The sequence below is a fragment of the Myxine glutinosa genome, chromosome 3 (genome assembly GCF_964187855.1).
Source record: "Myxine glutinosa chromosome 3, kmMyxGlut1.1, whole genome shotgun sequence".
NCBI classification, from domain to species: Eukaryota; Metazoa; Chordata; class Myxini; order Myxiniformes; family Myxinidae; genus Myxine; species Myxine glutinosa.
The window spans coordinates 5,611,851-5,633,534 of NC_136263.1; the positions used below are offsets into that span (position 1 = coordinate 5,611,851).

General features: G+C 44.0%; 1 protein-coding gene across 5 annotated transcripts in view; it reads left to right on the forward strand.

Moving 5' to 3' along the window:
- Positions 1 to 20,947, forward strand: part of NRBF2 (nuclear receptor binding factor 2) — a 30,819-nt gene extending 9,872 nt beyond the window's left edge. For 2 of the 5 annotated variants that reach the window (XM_078773708.1, XM_068111383.2), the window contains 4 exons: positions 1,981 to 2,065; positions 9,157 to 9,197; positions 17,210 to 17,438; positions 19,883 to 20,947. In XM_078773708.1, coding sequence (XP_078629834.1) covers positions 1,981 to 2,065; positions 9,157 to 9,197; positions 17,210 to 17,438; positions 19,883 to 20,532 — 1,005 coding nt within the window. In that variant the 3' untranslated portion in view covers positions 20,533 to 20,947. Of the gene's footprint in view, positions 1 to 1,980; positions 2,066 to 4,410; positions 4,491 to 9,156; positions 9,198 to 12,806; positions 17,439 to 19,882 lie in introns of those variants that run through there. The other 3 variants (XM_068111384.2, XM_078773706.1, XM_078773707.1) reach the window with 3 other exon arrangements.
- The last annotated feature ends 737 nt before the right edge of the window (positions 20,948 to 21,684 follow it).

Sequence of the window (21,684 nt, forward strand, 5' to 3'; positions counted from 1 at the left end):
GAGGATTTTGTACTGGATTCTCTGGGGGATGGGGAGCCAGTGAAGCTTGTAAAGGACGGGGGTGATGTGGTCACGGGTCCGGGAATGAGTGAGTAGACGGGCAGCGGAGTTCTGAATGTATTGGAGTTTATTGGTGATTTTTGAGGGTGAACCATAGAGGAGGCTATTGCAGTAGTCCAGACGGGAGGTGATGAAGGCGTGGATGAGGGTTTCTGCAGCCGTGGAGGAGAGGGATGAGCGGAGACGGGCAATGTTTTTCAGGTGAAAGAAGGCTGACTTTGTGATCTGTTTAGTGTATTTGTCGAAGGAAAGGGTTTGGTCAAAGATGACGCCAAGATTCCGGATGTGAGGGGAGGTGGATACTGGGATACCGTCGATGTTGAGGGCAAAGTTATGGGTGGATTTTGTGAGCGTTTTTGGGCCAATGATGATTATTTCAGATTTATCACAGTTAAGCTTGAGGAAGTTGATTTGAAGCCAGGATTTTATTTCAGTGATGCAGTTTGTCAGGATAGAGTGGGTGTCGGTGGAGACGGACTTGGTGGAGATGAAAAGCTGGATGTCATCGGCGAAGCAGTGGAATTGGAGACCATGACGGCGGATTAAGTGACCGAGCGGGGACAGGTAAAGGATGAAGAGGAGGGGGCCAAGAACTGAACCTTGGGGGACACCTTGGGGGAGGGGAGCAGTGGGGGATTTGCAGTTATTGATGGAGATGAACTGGCATCTGTCAGAGAGGTATGATTTAATCCAAGAGAGGGCAGTGCCGGTGACGTTAAAGGTGGATTCAAGTCGGGTGAGGAGGATAGTGTGATCGATGGTGTCAAAGGCAGCGCTGAGGTCGAGGAGGACGAGAATGTTGAGGTTGCCAGCGTCGGAGGAGAGGAGAAGGTCGTTGGTGATTTTGAGGAGAGCAGTTTCAGTACTGTGGTTGGAGCGGAATCCGGATTGGAATGTTTCATACAAGTTATTGGCAGAGAGATGATGTTTGAGTTGAGTGGCTACAGCGCGTTCCAAAACTTTTGACAGAAAGGGTAGGTTGGAGATGGGTCTGAAGTTGTTTAGGGTGTCAGGGTTTAGACCAGGTTTTTTTAGAATGGGGGTAACAGCAGCAATTTTGAGGGAAGGTGGGACGATGCCTGTAGACAGGGAGGAGTTTATTGTTGCAATGATAAGTGGAGAGAGAGCAGGGAGGGAGGCTTTGACAAAGCTGGAGGGGATGGGGTCAAGAGTGCAGGTGGCAGTTTTCATTCCTATGAGGAGTTCAGAGAGGTCAGTAGGAGAGATTGGGGAGAACCGAGACAGGGGATGGCAGGACAAGGGGGGGCAGGTGGTTGGAGGGGGAGCGGGTGCGGCGGTGGTCAAGCTGTTGTAGATGTTGTCAATTTTGCGTTGGAAGAAAGAGAGGAAGGAGATGCAGTTGTCTACTGTGAATGACTGGGTGGTGGTGTTCAGGGGGCGGAGGAGTTTGTTTATTGTCGAGAAGAGTGCTTTTGGGTTTCCGGAGCCAGAGGCACAATCATATAGGGGGCGGGGCACAAGTCGAGACGAGGAGGAGAGCGAACAAGCACGTTTTGCTTCTCTCTCTTAAACTCTCTCTCTCTCTTCTTCGTGCTTCTCTCTCTTCTGGAAGGTTGTTGAGCCACTTTTTCCGCCGTTTTCTTGCTAACTCAGTTTGAGTTTCTTGATTTTTTTTTTTTAATTACATCTCCTGGGATGCGTGAAGATGATTTATCATTTTCTCTGGTAGCACGATTAGAGCACCCTAAAACAGTCCAAAAGCATGGCATTTTCACTTTGAAATCACACCAGCTCGTATATTGTTTATACTTCTCATTATGAGCACCTCACTTTGTCTCCCGTAATGGCAGAAGCATTGTGCAGCATTGTTCCCATGTTGGAATGGACGTCTATTGCATACTTCCTACAGGATGTAAATCCATGTCTGACTTCTGGCTTAGTTTGCTCATCTGTTCACAGGCTCACCTGCAGGGAAGGAAGGCAGAAAAGTTTCTTGCTGGTGGAAAATACGACGATGCAATTGCTTGTCATAAAAAAGCAGCAGGTAAGTGTGGAGACCATTATTGTATTTCGATTATGTTGTGTTGCTGGGTTTGGCTTGTAGGATATCTCAGACTTTTGAGGTATGTACACCTCAGCTGTCTCGCCGAGGTTTGAGTGTTGACCCAACTATAAGCTGTCACCCTGGTGATTTGCATACAAAGCGATTCGTCGATTTATGGGCGTTTAGGCCGGAGGATCAGTCTGCGAGCACTGGTCTGTAATGGACATGAAAGATCCCACAACATCTTTCGTGAGCCAACGTCGGCACCCTGGATAAATTAGAAATTCTTGTTCAAACATATGGGATGCTTCTTCAGTGGCATAGTAGTACACCATTAATCCGGTACCGTTGCAATCCACAGCTTATTGCTGCATATGGAACAAACTAGTGTTGGGATGGAAGTAATTTTGGGGATTTTTCCCTTTGGGGATTTTTTTTTTCCGATGAATTCGAATCTGCAGCTGCCACCTCCACATTATCAAAGCTAAGTTTTCTGAACTGGATTCATGCTAGTCTCACACCAACCTGTTCACCAAGACTCAGATCACTCGGACCACATCCAAAACCATGATGTTTACCACCCTTTCACCCACCCTAACCCCCACCCCACCACCACTCCCAAGCCCAACTTCTTCCAAAGTGCCAGTTTTTCCTTTTAGAGAGTTTGCTTCTGTATCCATCTTGCCCACCCCGTGTGTCCTCCCCTAACCCTCATTTCTCCCTCTATTTTGTCCTTCATCTCCGCTGTTGGTGTCCCTCCGCTAGGGTGCATCAAACGGCCCGTTTTTGAAAGATATTCTTGTATTGATCTCGTCATAGTTTTTTTTATGACATAGCCCATAGGGCAATGCAGTCTAGAACAGCATTTGTGATTTTGTAATGTGATCGACATGGACCTTGCTGCCAAATCCGGAAGTGAACAGATGATGATGATTCACTGATTTGATAATATCTCAATACAATCGTGATTTAACATTAGATTTTGATATATTAATACTGTAGTATTACTTTGTGATTGGAATGATGAATGATGCTGTTTGGAATGAAAATATAGAGATATTGGGTTTAAAGCAGAATGAGGAAATGACGCAAGGGTTTCCATCCGTGACATTCGCGGATTCCCCATTTGCAGTTTCGCTATTGACTGGATATAGCAACATTCAGACGGGGTACGTTTGTTGTGCAAGTCATTCACGAACCTGATGTCAATGCCTGACGTTCAACTGAAGGTGGCATAGGAATGTGGAATTTCTTGGTTCATCTTTTATCATTCAGTATCCCTGCGCATCGTAAGAGGCGACTAAGGTTGGCGTCAGGAAGGGCATCCGGCCATAAAAAACTGCCTCGAACAGGGAACCAGGGGGCCCGCAAGGCTAACCCCCGCTCTAGTGGGAAAAATGGCCTTAACACGATCATTCATTCTTTTAGTATTCACAGTTCCCTCCCCCCTCCAACACCCCCCTGCCCCCCCAAGTCATTCATGGACCGACTTAATGCCTGAAGTCAATTTTTTTTAAATAATCACCTTATTTGCTAAATGCTAATGGTATCCCCACCCAGGCTATGCTATCCTCTTCAACTAAAGCATCAAACAAGCCCGGCTTCAACCATTGTTAGTCTATCGGTCTTGTTTTGTTACTATATAGCATTTCTGTAAAATATTTCTGATTTTCCATTTTCTTTCGACCCCCACCAGGATTGGGTAAAAATTGGGTGTCCCCACTAATGAGTTGTTTTGGCCAAATGTAAGATTTTTCAAATTTCATAAAAGTAAGAACATTTTTTTTTTTTTTTTGTATACAGAATCGAAGCTCATGTAAGAGCTAACACATTGAACATGAAAACATGCACAGACACATAAAACATGCAATGAAGGGAGTGGAAGACAAGAGGGGGAGGGAGAGGGAAGCACACAAGAACAACAACAGAAGAGAACAAGGACTTCGGTAGGTCTGTGGAAGGTCTGTTTGATTCCAAAAGTTCGTCGGTAGGTCTGTTAGATTCCAAAAGGGCTGGAGGAGGAGGGAGGGGTACATGGTATAAAGCAAATGTACACCACTGGAAATTTAATGAAAGAAGTTGGGGATTGAAAGAGATGGATTTAGGGTGTTTTAATGGGGGTAGAAAAGATCAAGGTTTTGGATGGGGGAAGATAAGAGATGGTGGTGAACAGCTGTTTTAAAGACCTGGAGGGAGGAGAGGGATTGAAGAGAGTGTGGGAGTTTGTTGCAGAGGCGGGAGAAAAGAGGAATGAAGGAGTGAAGGTGAACAGAGAGTCTTGATTTTGGCAGTTTCATTTGAAGAGGGTTGCTGGCAAATCTTGTGTGTCCTGCAGGAATATTTGGGGGCAGAGGACAGACAGAACAGGGGGAGCAAGGCCGGAGAGGAGTCTGTAGAAAACAGAAAACCCCCCTACCTGCCTGTGGTGAGAGATAGAAAGGCCCTCAGAATCAGCTTCATCGTGGAAGATTCCAATGATGATGAAAGCTCGGCTTCACATGGTTGAAACCAAAGCAAAGTGTGAGGCAGGAGCTCCAGCCCAGAGGGGATAGCAGTAGTCCATTGAGCTGCGGTTGAATGCTTTGTATGTGGTGAGGTCTCAGAAGTGCCTAGAAAGGACTTTGCATGACGGAGGATGCCCAGGTTGGAGGCCAGCTTGGGAATGTGGTATTCCCAGGGAAGATCATGGCAGATAGTGAGACCCAAAAGCTTCAGTGACAGAACTTCTTCCAGAGGATTGTTCAGGAAGTAGATAGGAGGGTCGTCCAGACGGTCTTTTCGGAGAGACAAAGTGAGAGTGTGAGATTTGTCAGGATTGAAAGACATGTTCCACTTGTTTGACCAGTTTGTGATATTGTCCAGGTCTGCAGAGTGAAGCGGCTGCTGCCTGCCGATCTGAGGGATGAGGAATGGAGTTGGGATATGTTGGGATATTCTTATGGTAATCCAGGGTCACCGATTCCAAAAGTTCCCTCTAAAAGGTGGTCGGATCAAAATTTGAAAAAATGTCGTTCAATTTTTAGAAAATTGGGTAATGGGTAACCAACAAACCAACTCAAATTTCAAATTTTTCAAAATTTTTATGATTGGTCTACCAGCCAAATCTGAATTGAGCACCCTTGCTTAAGTGGTCGGGTAGAAAAATGGCAATGCTACCAGCTGTTGGTCCAATCGATCATGATGAATTATTTAATTCCTTGAATGGAGCCGCACCTCAGTTTCCGTTCATCCTCCTTTTGGCAGATGATGCACTTTCCTCGGACTACAGTAACCTTCCACCTTTGGTTTCAATAACTTGAGTGGGCTGGGGTCCATGGCTGCTGAATTATATTACTCGTTCACGTGGAAAGTTAAAGAGCAAAAGATGTAGTAGAATTCTATCAGAGTTATGAACCCTAATCAATATACAGTCACATGAAAAAGTAAGTACTTTTCTGTAAAGTTTAGACTTTTTCAACATATTTCAACATACAGCTATTTGATCTTCATTCAAGCAATATTGACAGATAAAGGTGATATAATACAACAAATATCATGAAACATTTACATTTTGTAGTCCATTGTATAATTTAAATAAACATAAATGCAAATTTCACATGTGGAAAAAGTAAGTACACCCCATTAAATGTTTTTTAAAAAAATCTTTTTAACATGTGTTGACATATCAATATTTGATCTTCATTTAAACAGTATCTATAGATAAAGGTGATCTAATTGAACAAAAAACAATGTAAAATTGACTGCAATAATTTATTCAACAAAAAATTGTTGCACCGCATGCACAGCTTGTTTCAAATCCCCCCACAACATCTCGATGGGATTTAGATCCGGGCTTTGACTTGGCCATTCCAGAACCCTCCATTTCTTTCTTTTCAGCCATTCCTTGGTGGATTTACTGGTATGTTTAGGGTCATTGTCATGTTGCAAGGTCCACCTTCGGTTGAGCTTCAACTTTCCGACAGATGGCCTCACATTATCCTCAAGCACCCTCTGGTACAATGAAGAATTCATAGTGGATTCTATGATGGTGAGCTGCCCAGGCCCTGATGCAGCAAAGCTGCCCCAAACCATAATATTTCCACCACCATGCCTTACAGTTGGTATCAGGTTCTTGTGGTCAAATGCTGTCTTTAGTTTTCGCCAAACATGTCTTCTGGTACTGTGGCCAAATAGCTCTACCTTTGACTCATCTGTCCAGAGCACATTGTTCCAGAAGTGCTGGTCTTTGCCTCGGTGTTCATTGGCAATCTTTAGTCTTGCCCTGATGTTCTTTCTGGGCAGCAAAGGTTTCCTCCTGGCACACCTCCCATGTAGATCAAATTTGTGCAGCCTCTTTCTCATGGTAGACTCGTGCACATTGACATCAACAGTGGCAAGAGCTACCTGTAGGTCCCGTGATGACATCCTGGGGTTCTTAGAGACTTCTTTCAGCATCTTGCGGTCTGCTCTCGGGCTGAACTTGCTGGGGCGGCCAGGCCTGAACACGTTGGCAGTTGTTTGGAATCTTCTCCACTTGTAGATGATCTTCCGGACAGTCGAATGATTGATTTAAAATTGTTTGGAGATCTTTTTAAATCCCTTCCCGGACTCATAGGCATCTATAACCTTCTTTCTGAAGGCCTCAGAGAGCTCTTTTGATCTGGGCATGGTGATGCCACACACTTCAACAACAAAGAGCAAACCAAACGAAATGTCTGAGGTTTAAATAAGACAGGTTCCTCCAAGATCCTCTCTAACGATGTTCTAATCATTTGCACCTGAGCTGGTGCACCTGATTCTAATTTTAGGTATTTGAAGTAGTGATAAATGTAGGGATGTACTTACTTTTTCCACATGCAAAATTTGCATTTATGTTTATTTAAATTATACAATGGACTACAAAATGTAAATGTTTCATGATATTTGTTATATTATATCACCTTTGTCTATCAATATTGTTGAAATGAAGATCAAATAGCTGTATGTTGAAATATGTTGAAAAAGTCAAAACTTTACATGGGGTGTACTTACTTTTTCACGTGACTGTATTTTGGAAAGCAGATCCTACCCGGTTTGTGACCTTCATACACGAGTCAAACATGAGGATGTAAAAAGCATGTCACCCTTGTGCAGGAGACTATAGCGACAACTAGGCCATACGTCCGTTGTCACACAGTCATCTCTGCTTAGATGAAAGATGAAAATGTCACACATTTAGAAAAATACCGTTTTGCAGTATGTGATGTCATAATGATATGCAAATTAGCCAAATGGTAATTATGAATGCTAGAATTGTTTAGCGTTATCACAAAATTTTCATTCAGTGCATGAATTGTGTTCATAGCATCTTCAACAACAAAGTTATACAAATTTGAACAATGGAAGGTGGTTGCTCCACTACCAAAATCGCCATTAACGTTACCATGGAAACTAAGGCTTAAGCAATATTTTCCAGACCCTACACCCCATACTATGTACATTTTTGATAACTTAGATACATTTGCTATGAATGGTGCTATATATGAGCTGCAACGATGCACCAGAAAATGTACAGCGAATATATAAACCTGGAACATTTAAAAATACTATTTTGCATGTTTGTGACGTCATACGTGTATGCAAATTGGCTCCAGAAAAGTAATAAAGGACATCATTGTGTAGTGGATGGTCAGACCTTTCATTCAACATCAGAATTGTGTTTTGAGCTTCTGTAATAAGAAAGTTATATGAGTTAGAACGAATGTAGTAATTTTGGTGGTTACCATGGAAACGGCTCCATAAAAAACAATTGCACCACTTTTAGACCCTACATGCACCATGGTGATGACCCCCATACCTCCCCCCCCCCCCCATAACAGCTGGTATCATTGGAATTTTTCTACCCGACCACTTGTGCTAACTCCTTAAATCGGCCTCTTTTCAGATTTGCCTGGTCGACTATATTCTCTCTTCAAAACATGCCAAATTTTCATTTTCAACAGTGATGTACGAAGTTGATACATTGATGGGATTTCCCCCGGCTTCATCTATTTTGACCTTTGTGAAGCTGGCCTGTTGTGGCAATGTCAGCTTAAGCGGAGTGGCCAGGGAAACTAACTTTGGACGGTGTAGGATATTGTGGGGGGATGAACCAGGGTGTGCTCGCTGCGGTGATGGCTTAGTGGAAGTCGCAGTGGTCGTCTGAGTGGCAGTTACGTCACTTTCATCGTTGCTGCCACTTTACTGTCATCTGCCAATGGAATGATGGAACTAGCAGCTCCAATTTTTCTGCACCTTCCACTTCGCTTGCGCCGTTCTTCCTCGGCCTGCTCACGAATCTGGCGACGGTGCACACTTTGCGACAGGACCTTGTCGTACGTGCCGAAACATTCTATGCGGTCAGTCTTCATTGACTGCAGGAACAGGCGATACTCTGGGTTCGTGATCAGCTGCTCAACATTGGGCGGCCACAGCTGGAAGGTTGCATCCAGTCATTGTTCCGTGGCCTGCAGCTTGGCGATCGTGGCTAGGGTTGATCTCCGTGCAGTCGGGATCTCCCTCATCTTGCTTTTAAAAAATTCGACAAATCTCACATTTCACAACAAAAAATAAAACATATGACTAGATCAATATGAGTATTTTTCAAAAACGGGGTGTTTGATGCACCCTACCCTGCCTCTCTCCCTCTTTCTCTCTCTCTCAACTGTTCCTTTTGTCCTGTTCCGTCTTGATCCTTTCAGTGATTTAGCTCTTCCACGAGCCTTGGCTGTATGCAAAAAAAAAACACCAAAAAACAGGTATCTGATGGGAGTTTGATCAAATGGCATTCTCCTTAACAGGTATCTGATGGGAGTTTCATCAAATGGCGTTCTCCTGTGCATGAGCTCTTCCTTATCCAACAGTAGAGAATCACTAAAAGCAAAACAATTTCAGTTAACAGTCTCACAATTTCTTTGTTGCTTTTATTAACTTTTTTGTAATGTGTCATTCCGATACCGGATCGTATAAATTCCATGATTGTGCTGAGATCCAGGTTGGTTAGTATATTTGGCGTTGCTGTCATCATGTCATGCTCAGTTTTTGTTTTGACTGACTTTGGTTCTACCCACACAACACCGAATCTTATTTTGCAGAACATCTTGAGGAAGCAACGAAGCTAACAGACACCGATCAAGTTTGTTTGGATTTTTGTTTACATTTCTCACGTTTTGTGTGTATATATATTTGTATATTATGTATATATCTTACCTTGATGGTACGTGTTACTTATTTGATCTTACTTTACTCAATTGTTCTTATTTTTAGCTCGCCTGGAATGTAGTTTCAGAGAGCTTATGGGATGGCACGTCTGTCACTCTCAGTTCGTCAGTCCGTCTGTAAACACTTGCAACTTCTCCAAAACTGCTGATTTTATTGTGACTAAACTTGGCTAAAATGATGTTTGGTATGTTGGAACTCAAGTATGTTCACAGCATTAAAAACTTGGGGTGTACCGGGGTTCAAAGTGGGTCCAGGTTTGACTCTCCAAAATAGGTATTTGCTCTCTTCTCCGGAACTGTACACACAATTTCGACGAAACTTGACTACAACCTTCATCACCCATGATGTACCAAAGTTTGTTCATGACTTCTTTTTTCTTTTCTTTTTTTTGTATACAACATCGAGCCTCGTGAAAGAGCGAACATTAATCACACAAAAAGTCAAACCGACACATAAAACACAAAGTAAGGGGAGCGGTAGACAAGATGGGGCGAGAGGGGGAAGGACACAAACACAACATTTGAGAGCAGGGACATCGAGAGAAATGTGGGAGGGAGAGAGGGCTTGGGGGAGGTGGGAAAGGTACTTATTTGATCATCCTGATGATCATTATTTTGATCATTCTGATCATTTGACCATCAGGTTAGCCTGATGAACAAAAATCAGGGTCTAAGTCTGAGGGGCTCCGTGGGGAGTTTGAGTGACTGTTGCTCCTGATCCAGGTGAGCTTCAGGACCTGCGGTCCTATTTTTCTATGAAATATCCAGTTTTGTTTAAAAAAAAAATGATTTCTGGACTTAAATTTTGGGGGGGCCGGAACATATATCGATCTCTCACTAGCATGTTGTAAAGTGTTTGGCATTGGCGATTTCTCCATTTGCAAAGGTTTACAGGAACGTCTCCGCCACGGAGGGTGAGGTTTTACGGATATATGTGCGCCCTACTGAATGCTGTTCTAGTTATTCCTATTTTTGGAATGTTTTGCTGCAAGAGATTTTGCACAAAAACATTGAATCTTAAGCAAATGGACCATGAGTTTAAGGGTGGCAGGCAGATCTGATTTTGAATTTCTTCATGTGTTGTGACCTTTGTAGACTACCTGGGTTGGTCTAACTTGATCGAGTTCAGTCTTGCTGTTGTATTTGATGGTAGCTACAGCAGAAAAAAGTATTAGAATGTTACTAATTGTGGGTTAGCCTGATGATTGCAGTGACACGGTGTGATAGCGATTGCATAAGATAATATTTGGGACCATTCTGCAATGAGGGTTGAGTGGAGGTAATTAATATTGAAGGTGGAGGTAATTAATATAAGGTAATTATATTGAAGGGGAGAGTAGCTGCAGTCCTGATTTTCGAAGGGTTTCTTTTGGAACACATCCCAAAGATGCTCCGTCAATTTGGTGTACAGAGACTAGGTAGGCCTGCTAGATTGTGGCATTGCCACCCTGAAACATCCCATCATTCGATTTACACAAGAGCAGTTTGCATGAATCTGGCCAGCCACGAAGCCTCGGTTTGTGTATCACCTGACTACGACAGGTTAACACGGCAATGATTTCTCCTCAAATAGCCTAAACATTGGCTTTTTACCTGACAAGGTGGTGTCATGGTTAGAGCGTTCGCTGTGAATCTGGGAAGTCTGCGGTTCAAACCAGGTCCGAGTCGTACCGAAGATTTTAAAATGCTATGTGCTGCTTCCTTGCTTTATGCTCAGCATTTAAAAGGACAGAGAATGGATAAACAACCAGAGGTTTGCAACCATTGCTCAGTCTCCGGGCAGAATGACCTCCTGCATTGACGTTCCTTGTAAGGGAACTCGTAAAGGCATAACCAATCTTATCATGCCTTGACTGGATCAGGAAAGTATCATTCTAGGAATTTCACAACCAACAAGTTGCAACATCCCATTAAACACAGGTTGACCTTGAGACCCCGTGACCCTTTAGTCATGTTTACCCCCACGCTCTTTGGAAAAATAAATAATAATAAAAAAAACTGGGGTATATTGGAATTGCCCATCACACTATCTCCTCCTAAAGGGTTGGACAGAAATTCACCAAACTTGATTGTTATGATCACCGCATGGCAAGAAGGTGCAAGAGCAACATCATTTTTCCCCACCCCATGGGGTGGGGTCATAAAGTCATATACCAAAAAATGCAATTGCGGGGACATTTTAAAACGTTTTTAAATGAAACGTACAGTGCATTCAGAAAGTATTCAGACCCCTTCACTTTTTCACATTTTGTTATGTTGCAGCCTTTTGCTGAAATCGTTTAAATTCATTTTTTCCCTCATCAATCTGCACTCAATACCCCATAATGACAAAGAGAAAACAGGATTTTAGAAAGTTTTGCAATTTTATTAAAAAGAAAAAACTGAAATATCACATTTACATAAGTATTCATACCCTTTGCTATGACACTTGAAATGTAGCTCAGGTGCCTCCCATTTCTATTGATCATCTTTGAGATGTTTCTACACCTTGATTGGAGTCCACCTGTTAAATTCAATTGATTGGACATGATTTGGAAAGGCACACACCTGTCTATATGAGGTCTCACAGCTGACAACGCATATCAGAGCAAAAACCAAGCAGATGAGGTCGAAGGAACTGCCTGCAGAGCTCAGAGACAGGATTGTGTCGAGGCACAGATCTGGGGAAGCGTACAAAAAAATTCTGCTGCATTGAAGGTTCCCAAGAGCACAGTGGCCTCCATAATTCTTAAATGGAAAAAGTTTGGAACAACCAGGACTCTTCCTAGAGCTGGCCGCCCGGCCAAACTGAGCAATCGGGGGAGAAGGGCCTTGGTAAGAGAGGTGACCAAGAACCCGATGATCACTCTGGCTGAGCTCCAGAGATCCTGTGTGGAGATGGGAGAAACTTCCAGAAGAACAACCATCACTGCAACACTCCACCGATCTGGGCTTTATGGCAGAGTGGCCAGACGGAAGCCAAACAGTTCAATCCTGGTTTCATCAGACCACAGAATCATGTTTCTCACAGTCTGAGAGTCCTTTCGGTGCCTTTTTGCAAACTCCAAGCGGACTTTCATGTGTTTTCACTGAGGAGAGGCTTCCGTTTCCTCTTTGTCATTATTGGGTGTTGAGTGTAGATTGATGAGGGAAAAAATGAATTGAAACGATTTTAGCATAAGGCTGCAACATCACAAAATGTGAAAAAAGTCAAGGGATCTGAATACTTTCTGAATGCACTGTATGTGCAATCAACATTGGGGGACTCATGAAATATGTAACATTTTTGGATGTAACCCCATATTGATGCCCCAGGGGGTGGGACTTGGGGTTACATGACTTGGGTAACTCAAAATTGGATATTTGGTCATTGCTGGTGGAATTGTTTTCCATAATTCAACTTTACTCGAGATGGGAATCATGGGAATTTGCGATGGCGCGCCGTTGACTTTGCTCGAGTTTTCTTTTCAAAATGATAACCGTATTCCCCGAAAACCTTTGCAACATCGGAGGAAGGGGTGTTGGTTGACGGTGGTGCTCTTCAGAGACGGAGGAGATAGCGAGCAAACCAAAGGATGCTATTCTGTCTGCTTGCCTCATGCCGGCGGCTGGCTACAGGCGCGAATCCGCGCCATCTTGTGTGCTTCCCACGCGGGGTGGTTATACCACGGATACGACCATCAAACTCCTAAAAGCCTCGTAGACCAGAGCTGAGTGCCGGCCGATACAAATACAAAGAACATTATATTATTTATTTTTCATTCCCTTGTGTTGTATACGATACTCAATCTCAGCACGGGAAGGTTCAACTCGACCCCCGTCGGTCTTCCTTTCATCGTCATCGGCTAAACAAGCGAGGAAAGGACAAGACAAGGCTTCCTGAGACTCATTTGCACGACATGCTTGAGGCCTCCTTTCCTGCTTCCTGAGGCCCATTTGCACGACGTGCTTGAGGCCTCCTCTCTTGCTTCCTGAGGCTCGTTTGCACGACGTGCTTGAGGCCTCCTTTCCTGCTTTCTGAGGCTCTTTTCCACGACGTGCTTGAGGCCTCCTTTCCTGCTTCCTGGGGCTCGTTTGCACGACGTGCTTGAGGCCTCCTTTCCTGCTTCCTGAGGCTCGTTTGCACGACGTGCTTGAGGCCTCCTTTCCTGCTTCCTGAGGCTCGTTTCCACGACGTGCTTGAGGCCTCCTTTCCTGCTTCCTGAGGCTCGTTTGCACGACGCGCTTGACGCCTCCTTTCCTGCTTCCTGAGGCTCGTTTGCACGACGTGCTTGAGGCCTCCTTTCCTGCTTCCTGAGGCTCGTTTGCACGACGTGCTTGAGGCCTCCTTTCCTGCTTCCTGAGGCTCGTTTCCACGACGTGCTTGAGGCCTCCTTTCCTGCTTCCTGAGGCTCGTTTGCACGACGCGCTTGACGCCTCCTTTCCTGCTTCCTGAGGCTTGTTTGCACGACGTGCTTGAGGGCTCCGAGTGCTTCTGCTCACTGAGGATCTCACCTTCGAAAGTGTTGCGTTTACATTATGTACGCCTGGCCATCTTAGCTGCTTAACGTGCAGTGTAAACGAACCTTTTCTTTGTTATTAATGGTGATCTCAAGCTTGTGGAGGAGCTTGTATGTGTAATGTATTTGGGAGGACGACTCGGCCATCTTTGTGCTTTTACATGAATTGACTTGGACCGGTGTGTACGGTGTGTACCCTGGTTAGAATAGGTACACCGTATCCCTGCGTGTTGTAAGAGGCGACTAAGAGGGTTGGCGTCAGGAAGGGCATCCGGCCATAAAAACATTGCCTCAAAAAGAGAACCATGACGATTACAAATACATATAGGCAGGGTACAGCCCAAAGTGGAGCTCGGTTTCTGAGGTTTGGGACATGGAATGTAGGGACAATGACAGGGAGATCAGAAGTGGTGGAAGTATTGATAAGTAGAAGAGTGGACATCTGTTGTGTGCAAGAGACGAGATGGAAGGGAAGTGGTGTGAGAATGGCGAAGGGTAGGCAGGGACAGAAATACAAGTTTGTGTGGCAAGAGTGCCCACAGGGCGTGAATGGTGTTGGTGTCCTGTTTTCTGAGGAGTTTGTAGACAGTGTGGTGAGTGTGACTAGAGTGAGTGATAGGTTGATGATGGTGAAAATGATGATTGGAAAGCTCTTGGTGAACGTCACCTCGGGATATGCTCTGCAGGTTGGTCGGAGCGATGAAGAGAAGGACTAGTTCTGGTGTGCGATAGAGAAGCTGATGGAAAACGTGAAAGATGAGGAAGTTGTTGTGGTAGGAAGAGACCTAAATGGACATGTGGGAAGGAGTATGGACGGTTTTGAGGGAGTTCATGGGGGTTACGGATATGGTGTGAGAAATGGAGAAGGTGAAACGATTTTGGAGTTTGCTGATGGAGCTGATTTGTTGATTTGTAATACTCAGTTCCAGAAAGGGGATAATAAGCTTGTAACATACACGTCAGGTGGGTCGACGACAACCGTTGACTACCTGATGGCGCGTAGGCGAGATAGGGGGCACCTCCGGGACATAAAGGTGATCCCGGGGGAGGAGGCTGTTTCACAGCACCACTTGGTTGTCTGCAACATAAGGGTGAAAGGTGCGAGGAGAGCTCGGCGGCTGAAGTACCAACCGAGAATGAAGGTGTGGAGGTTGAAAGAGGTGACAGTAAGGGAGGCATTAAAAGAGAGGCTGAGTAGTGTAGAGGATGATGCGGTTGAGCTTGAATGTGGTTGGATGTCAATGAAAGATAGTCTGTTGGGAGCCGTTGGTGAGGTATGTGGATGGACAAAAGGACCACCGAGGCACTCGGAAACATGGTGGTGGAATGATGAAGTTGGAAAGAGGATTGACGAGAAGAGGAAGAAGTTCAAGGAGTGGCAGAAGGCGAAGGGTACGGGAGCAGAAAAAGCAGAGCATGAAAGTTATAAGGCAGCCAAGAAGGCTGCAAAGAAAGAGGTAGCAAAGGCGCAGGAGGCATGTAGGAAAATGTTCGGAGATCGCTTGGATTCTGAAGAGGGTCAGAGAGCGGTATTCAGGATTGCAAAGCAGATAGCGAAAGAGAGGTGTGATGTGATGGGGGTGAGTTGCTTGAAGGATGAAGTGGGACAAATCGTTGCGGACCCAGATGGAATTAAAGGAAGATGGAAAAGATATATGGAAATGCTGTTGAATACAGAGAATGAATGGGATGGCAACATAGAGAGTAACCCAGTTTTAGGACCGGCAGAGAAGATAACTGAGAAGGAAGTTGAGGAAGCGATAAAAGCAATGAAGAGTAGAAAAGCAGGAGGGCCAACGGGAGTTGTGGGAGATATGTTGAAGGCAGCAGGAAGTTGGGGTGTGAAGAGAATGGCAGAGATCTGTAATCTGGTGGTGAAAGAAGGTCGCATTCCAGTGGATTGGGAACTGAGTACCCTCGTCCCTCTATACAAGGGGAAAGGTGACCCTCTGGAGTGTGGCTCGTACCGAGCGATAAAGTTATTGGAGCATGGAATGAAGGTATTGGAAAGGGTGCTGGAGAGGAGGATAAGGAAGAAGGTGAAGATCGACGAAATGCAGTTTGGATTTATGCCAGGAAGAGGAACGACAGACGCGCTCTTTATTGTGAGGCAGTTGCAGGAGAAGTACATGGAGAAGAGGAAGAAGTTGTTTCTTGGGTTTGTTGATCTGGAGAAAGCATTCGTTATGGTTCCACACAAAGTATTGATATGGGCATTGAGGAAGTTCGAAGTGGAGGAATGGTTGATCAGAGATCAGACCGCAAGGCTAACCCCCGCTCTCGCAGGGAAAATGGCCTTAAAATGCATGTTGTTGTTGTTGTATTCCCCGATTGCTCCCCCCCCCCCTTCCCATTTCCTCTTCTTCATCTTCCCCTTTTTCGCTCATTTCCTGTTTCTATACTTTTTAAAAATTCGATTTGTGCTTATTATTTGTTTTAATTACTTGCGTCTCTAGTGGTGCCCTGCGTTGATATCCGTGCACTAAATATTCTCAGCATATTTTGTCTTGCCTTTTATTTATTTATTACCTCGCCAGAGGAGAGGGTATTGCATCGGAGTCTGTCTGTCTGTTTGTCCGCACAGAATAAATATGATTTTCTCTGCAACCGTTGTGCCGATTGACAGGAAATTTTCACCTTATGTGCGCCTCCTCCTGTATAGTTAAAAAAAATAAAAAATTATGATGTCATAGGTCACGTGGTACGGGTGCCATCTTGGAAAAACTGAAAAACTTTGCACCTCCATATCTCCGAAAGCGCTTCGTAGAAAAAAATGGAGACATGGCTCATTGTGAAGAACTCTCCAGGGGGAGTGAATAACATATTTTAATGATGATGTCATAGTTTCCTCCATTATGATGTCATAATTCGACAAGTACAAAACTTCATCCGATAAAGATGAAATTTCTTGAGCATCATCTATGGATAATTTGGTGGAGAAAAAAAAATTGATGACGTCATCGATCATGTGGTTCAGCCGCCATATTTGTTTTAACACAAAATCCTTAACCACTAAAAACACATCCTGGCGAGGGTCTGCAATCACTGATTGCTCTTTCTTATTTTATCCTGTTGTGTTTTTATTCCATTTGTTTGTTTTACTTGACCTTTGACTAAGTTAATAAAATACTTCGGGGAAAAAAACACTGTATTCTGCACTGTGTGTGAAGTGTGTGAAGTGTGTGAAGTGTGTGAAGTGTGTGAAGTGTGTGAAGTGTGTGAAGTGTGTGAAGTGTGTGAAGTGTGTGAAGTGTCTGAAGTGTCTGAAGTGTGTGAAGTGTGTGAAGTGTCTGAAGTGTGTGAAGTTGACTGATACAAATCCACTGATTTGTTTAACGAAGATTCGTTAATGTGATTTTTCTTTTGTGCGTTTTCTCATTTAGTGTGCAGTGATTGCCGAGCATTATGTATCGATTTGTTGATGATCAATCGATGGTGTGGTCTGGCAGGCACTGCTGTCTCTGCGTCTACAGAGAGACAGCCACGTGACTCAGCAGCGGATCGTGCAGGAGAAGTGGAGCCGTGCACGGCGTGAGACCAGGTTGCGGGCAGAGTTGCAGCGCAGGCAGCAGAAGGTGGTGGGAAAGAAGGGTGCTTCTGCTTCTCCGGATGAAACCGTATCTGCATGTGAAACTAAACTTCCCAAGCAAGATACAACGGAAGTTGTGCCCCATGATGGTAAGTGCATTATTAACCTTGTTCCTGCCAACCATCGTTGTTTTAGAGACGTGAACAAAATCTCTTGGTATATCTTGCAACAGCGGAACGTAAACATATTGGTTTGTCTCTGGTAACAGATGAAATGCAATTATTAACCTTGGGTATGGTGGTGGTCTAATGTTGAAAACGCTGAACTGGTGTATCAAAGGTTGTATCTTAGCTGAAGGCAACAGTCTTGAGGGATTATGGATTGTAAGCTCCTGGAAATGAAACTCTAGTCTCAGGAGAATTGCATTGCCATTAAAACCCGAGCTGGCACATCAATGCCCCCTGGTGTGGTCTTCATGTAATGCCGGTCCCTATGTTGTGGTTTGGCTCTTAATGCCCGTAAGGCAGCTGTGGTCTGCATTAAAATGCTGTTTGTGAAAAGACAGAGCCGCCCAAAATCCATCAAACGTAAAACGAGCAATAAACTACAATGTCACTCGGTAGAGCACGCCCCTCCGCCAGTGTGAGCAGTTTACGGTTCGTTTCCACTGATAGGCCAGATCTGCATCCGGACCTGAACCAAAATCTAATTGTTTGTTCTTGTCCAACTCGTACACCTCGTAACCATCTTGTACACATCGTTTTGTCATAATCCGTCCACAGCTTTTTGAGATGTCATGTTATTTCTTGGTTGTGAAGAATCACTTAAATATTGTCGTGTTCGGATCCGGATCTTTACTAAAATCGGATCGATTCGTCCTTGTCACACACCAAACCTGTCCAAGTTTCAGCCGAATCGGTCCATAACTTTATGAAATATCCTGCTCGCAGCCAAACAAACGAATAGACGGAGACAAACAGACATAGATAAACAGGGGTGAAAACACAACTTCCGTCGAGCTTCGGTGGCAGAGGTAATGATGGGGATGAAACGTCGAAATAATTGGATTGCTCGGATTGAAAACTAGTTTGTTGGGAATATTATGTTGTGAACAAATAGATTTTATATCGGGAATGAAACAGAATTTGCTTACACACACTTGAAGAGGAACTTTAACCGAGCAAACATTTCATCCCCTACTTCAATTTGATTAATTTTGTGGTTCCAAGATATTCGATAAATATTTTGACTTCTCTCAACGAGAAAGGCCCCTCTAATGAACTTTGATATAATTTCTGGCCAAAAGAGGAAACAAAATGTTAAGGTGAAGGGCTGCACCTTTAGCCTTGAGGAAGACCAGAAACCTGGGAAATGTCCCAAATTCAAAGGTTTAACAACACTTTCGGTTTCTCTCATCGAGGGCCTATCAACGTGTTGCTAAAGCATTGGGATTGCTCCGTAATTTCTATGAGTCAGGTTCACTATGTCAATAAATTATATTTCGTTCAAAATCATGGTAGATTAGCAAACCTATACATTTTTGGAAAGGTTATAGCATAAGGTAACTAAAAATCAATGTTTACATTTGGAGAGATACCTGTATGGCGGCCATTTTAGATTTTCAAAATGGCCACTGTAAAATACATATTTTGTTCTATTTCTGCCTCTAATTACCCTAAAAACTTTTTAAAATATACTAAACCTATATTTTCAGGGACAAGGAATCCAATGAAAGTATCAAATTAGTGCTATGGGGAATGGTAAGACACGAATCAAAGGTTTTGAATTGCAAAATACTGTCTTTATATTCACGATAAGTTGCATAATCAAATACATGTTATCATTTTGTACAGGCAGTTAATAACATCAGAATGTGTCACAATAATTCATATCACCAAACATACACAGGCAGTCAGCAAAATCATATATACACATGCAGTCAGTATAACTTCACATCTACACAGGCAGTCAATGACAAAATATACACAGGCAGTCAATGGCATCAAACATACACGATTACAGAATATGCCATTTAGAGTTCGTCATCGCTGTCCTGTGTGTCGTATCCGACAATATAGTCCGCATCGTTTTCACAGTCCGTTCCACACAAGCAAAGGTCGGTCAAATTGATTGGCAAATCGAATTGGTCGAATGGTCGATCGAATCGAATTCGATGAATCGAATCGAATCGAATCGATCGAATGGTCGAATGGTCGATCGAAGTGATTGGTCGAATGGTCGAATTGGTCGAATGGAATTGGTCGATTGGTCGAATTGGTCGAATTGGTCGAATCGATTTGGTCGGAATTGGCAAATGTAAACATTGATTTTCAGATTTTCCATGTAATAACGTTTCCAAAAATGTATAGGTTTGCTAATCTACCATGATTTTGAACGAAAAAACATAGTGAACCTGACTATATGCTCTGTGATCATTTTGGGGGAACTTTCCATTCTGTACATACAGCTATTAACTCAGGAATCTTCATGATGAGGCGAATAATGAATTTGACACATGGATACGACACAGGCATAACGAGATGAATATCCTCGACTGGTGTTCAAATTTTCTTGTATGTTCTTCCACTTTCAGGTGAGCAAGCACAGCTCATGAAGCCAGGTAATTTCTTTGATCGAGAGCCTGACACACTGATATACCTGCTGAAGGGAGGTGAGGGTGGCCTTCAGGCACCTGTATCTGGGACCAAAACCTCGAAGACCCCATCAGTGCTGCTGGAGGAGCAGGAGGGTCGCATTGCAGAGCTGTTGCGCATGCTGCGCGTTGTGCTTGCGAAAAATGAACACCTGCATAAGGAAAACCAGCAACTGAAGGTTGAGAATGCCCATCTTCGCAAGAGTTGCTTGGTTCGGCCATCAAGTCGAGTTTCAGATGGTCAAGCCAATATTTCGTCTTTCACCTCTGCTTTTGGAGTCGGCTGCAGTCGCTATCTCGACCCGGATACCCACTTTGTCGATGGGCACGAGGTGTGGGCGCTCACAGACTCTCCCGGTGAGGCTGGGGTCTCATGGCAGCAGCTGCCTACTGTGGGTCATCTCTCGGCCCTCAAGCATCCTGTCGTCAGTTTCGATGATCAGCAGGACGGCATACCACCGCTCACGGATCTTCCCGAACTGGGTGACCTGCCTCCACTGGAGCTACCTGCCGAGCGTTTTGACTTGCAAGGCCTCGGTATGACGGAGGCCGAGTGCGTTGTACATGAAGATGAGAAGAATGAAGCATGACTGTCAAACGAGCTACTTGGAATGAGTTTGTATAGGTTTGGCATCGCAGTTGCTCATGCGTGCCGGTGTTGAAATTCCGCCGATGCATGATTTGAAGCTCTGCAATGCGTTGTTTGCTGTAATCGTCGGCTTTTGTCTGCTCAGAAAATTGATATGACATTGAGAAATGGGTGTCTTTGTGGATTCCGAGTTTCAATTTTTTAAATGACTCTTTAGAAACTTACAATGTATAGGTGGATATTGGATATAACAATGAAATGTTATTTTTAACATGGATGGTTTGATAATGCACTCCTATTTATAGTTTTATACATTTTTTTGCAGTGACTGTAATTTGATATTCTGCAAAAAAAACAATGCGGTTAAATTTATTAATGAGGCAAATGTACATACTATTAAAGTTCTTTTATTGGGATCTTTTGCAATTGTTTCAAAACATTTTTCATCATTGCATGCAATGTCAGCCTTGGCTTTGATAATTATCACCTGTCTGTGCTGACGTTTGCTGGGAAGGCAACTGCAAACCACTGAGCATAACCCATGCCAAGAGGCTGTGTCTGTACCACCTGCGCTCTCTTCTCTCTCTCCTCTCTCGTCTATCTCTCTCTCTCTCTCTCTCTCTCTCTCTCTCTCTCTCTCTCTTCTATCTCTTCTCTCTCTTCTATCTCTCTCTCTGTCTGTCTGTCTCTCTCTGTCCCTGTCTCTGTCTATTTCTCTGTCTGTCTCTGTGTCTCTCTCTGTCTGTCTGAGAGAGAGAGAGAACAACAAACAACAACATGCATTTTAAGGCCACTTTCCCTGCAAGAGTGGGGGTTAGCCTTGCGGTCCCCATGACAATCTTCTCCATTTTGCCTTATTTTCTGCATCTCTCCTTGTTAACCCCCTTGCCCGCATTTCTTCTTCCACCATCTTTAGCCAAGTCTTTCTCGGTCTTCCCCTTCCTCTACTTCCTTCTACATTCATTTCCATCACTCTTCTCAACCAGTCACTTTCATCCTTCCTCAACACATGACCAAACCATCTCAACCTGTTCCTCTTCACAGCATCAATCACAGGCTCTATTCCCATCATCTTTCATAATTCATCATTTGTCTTCCTCTCTCTCAACGATACTCCACACATCCACCGAACCATTCGCATTTCCAGCCTTCG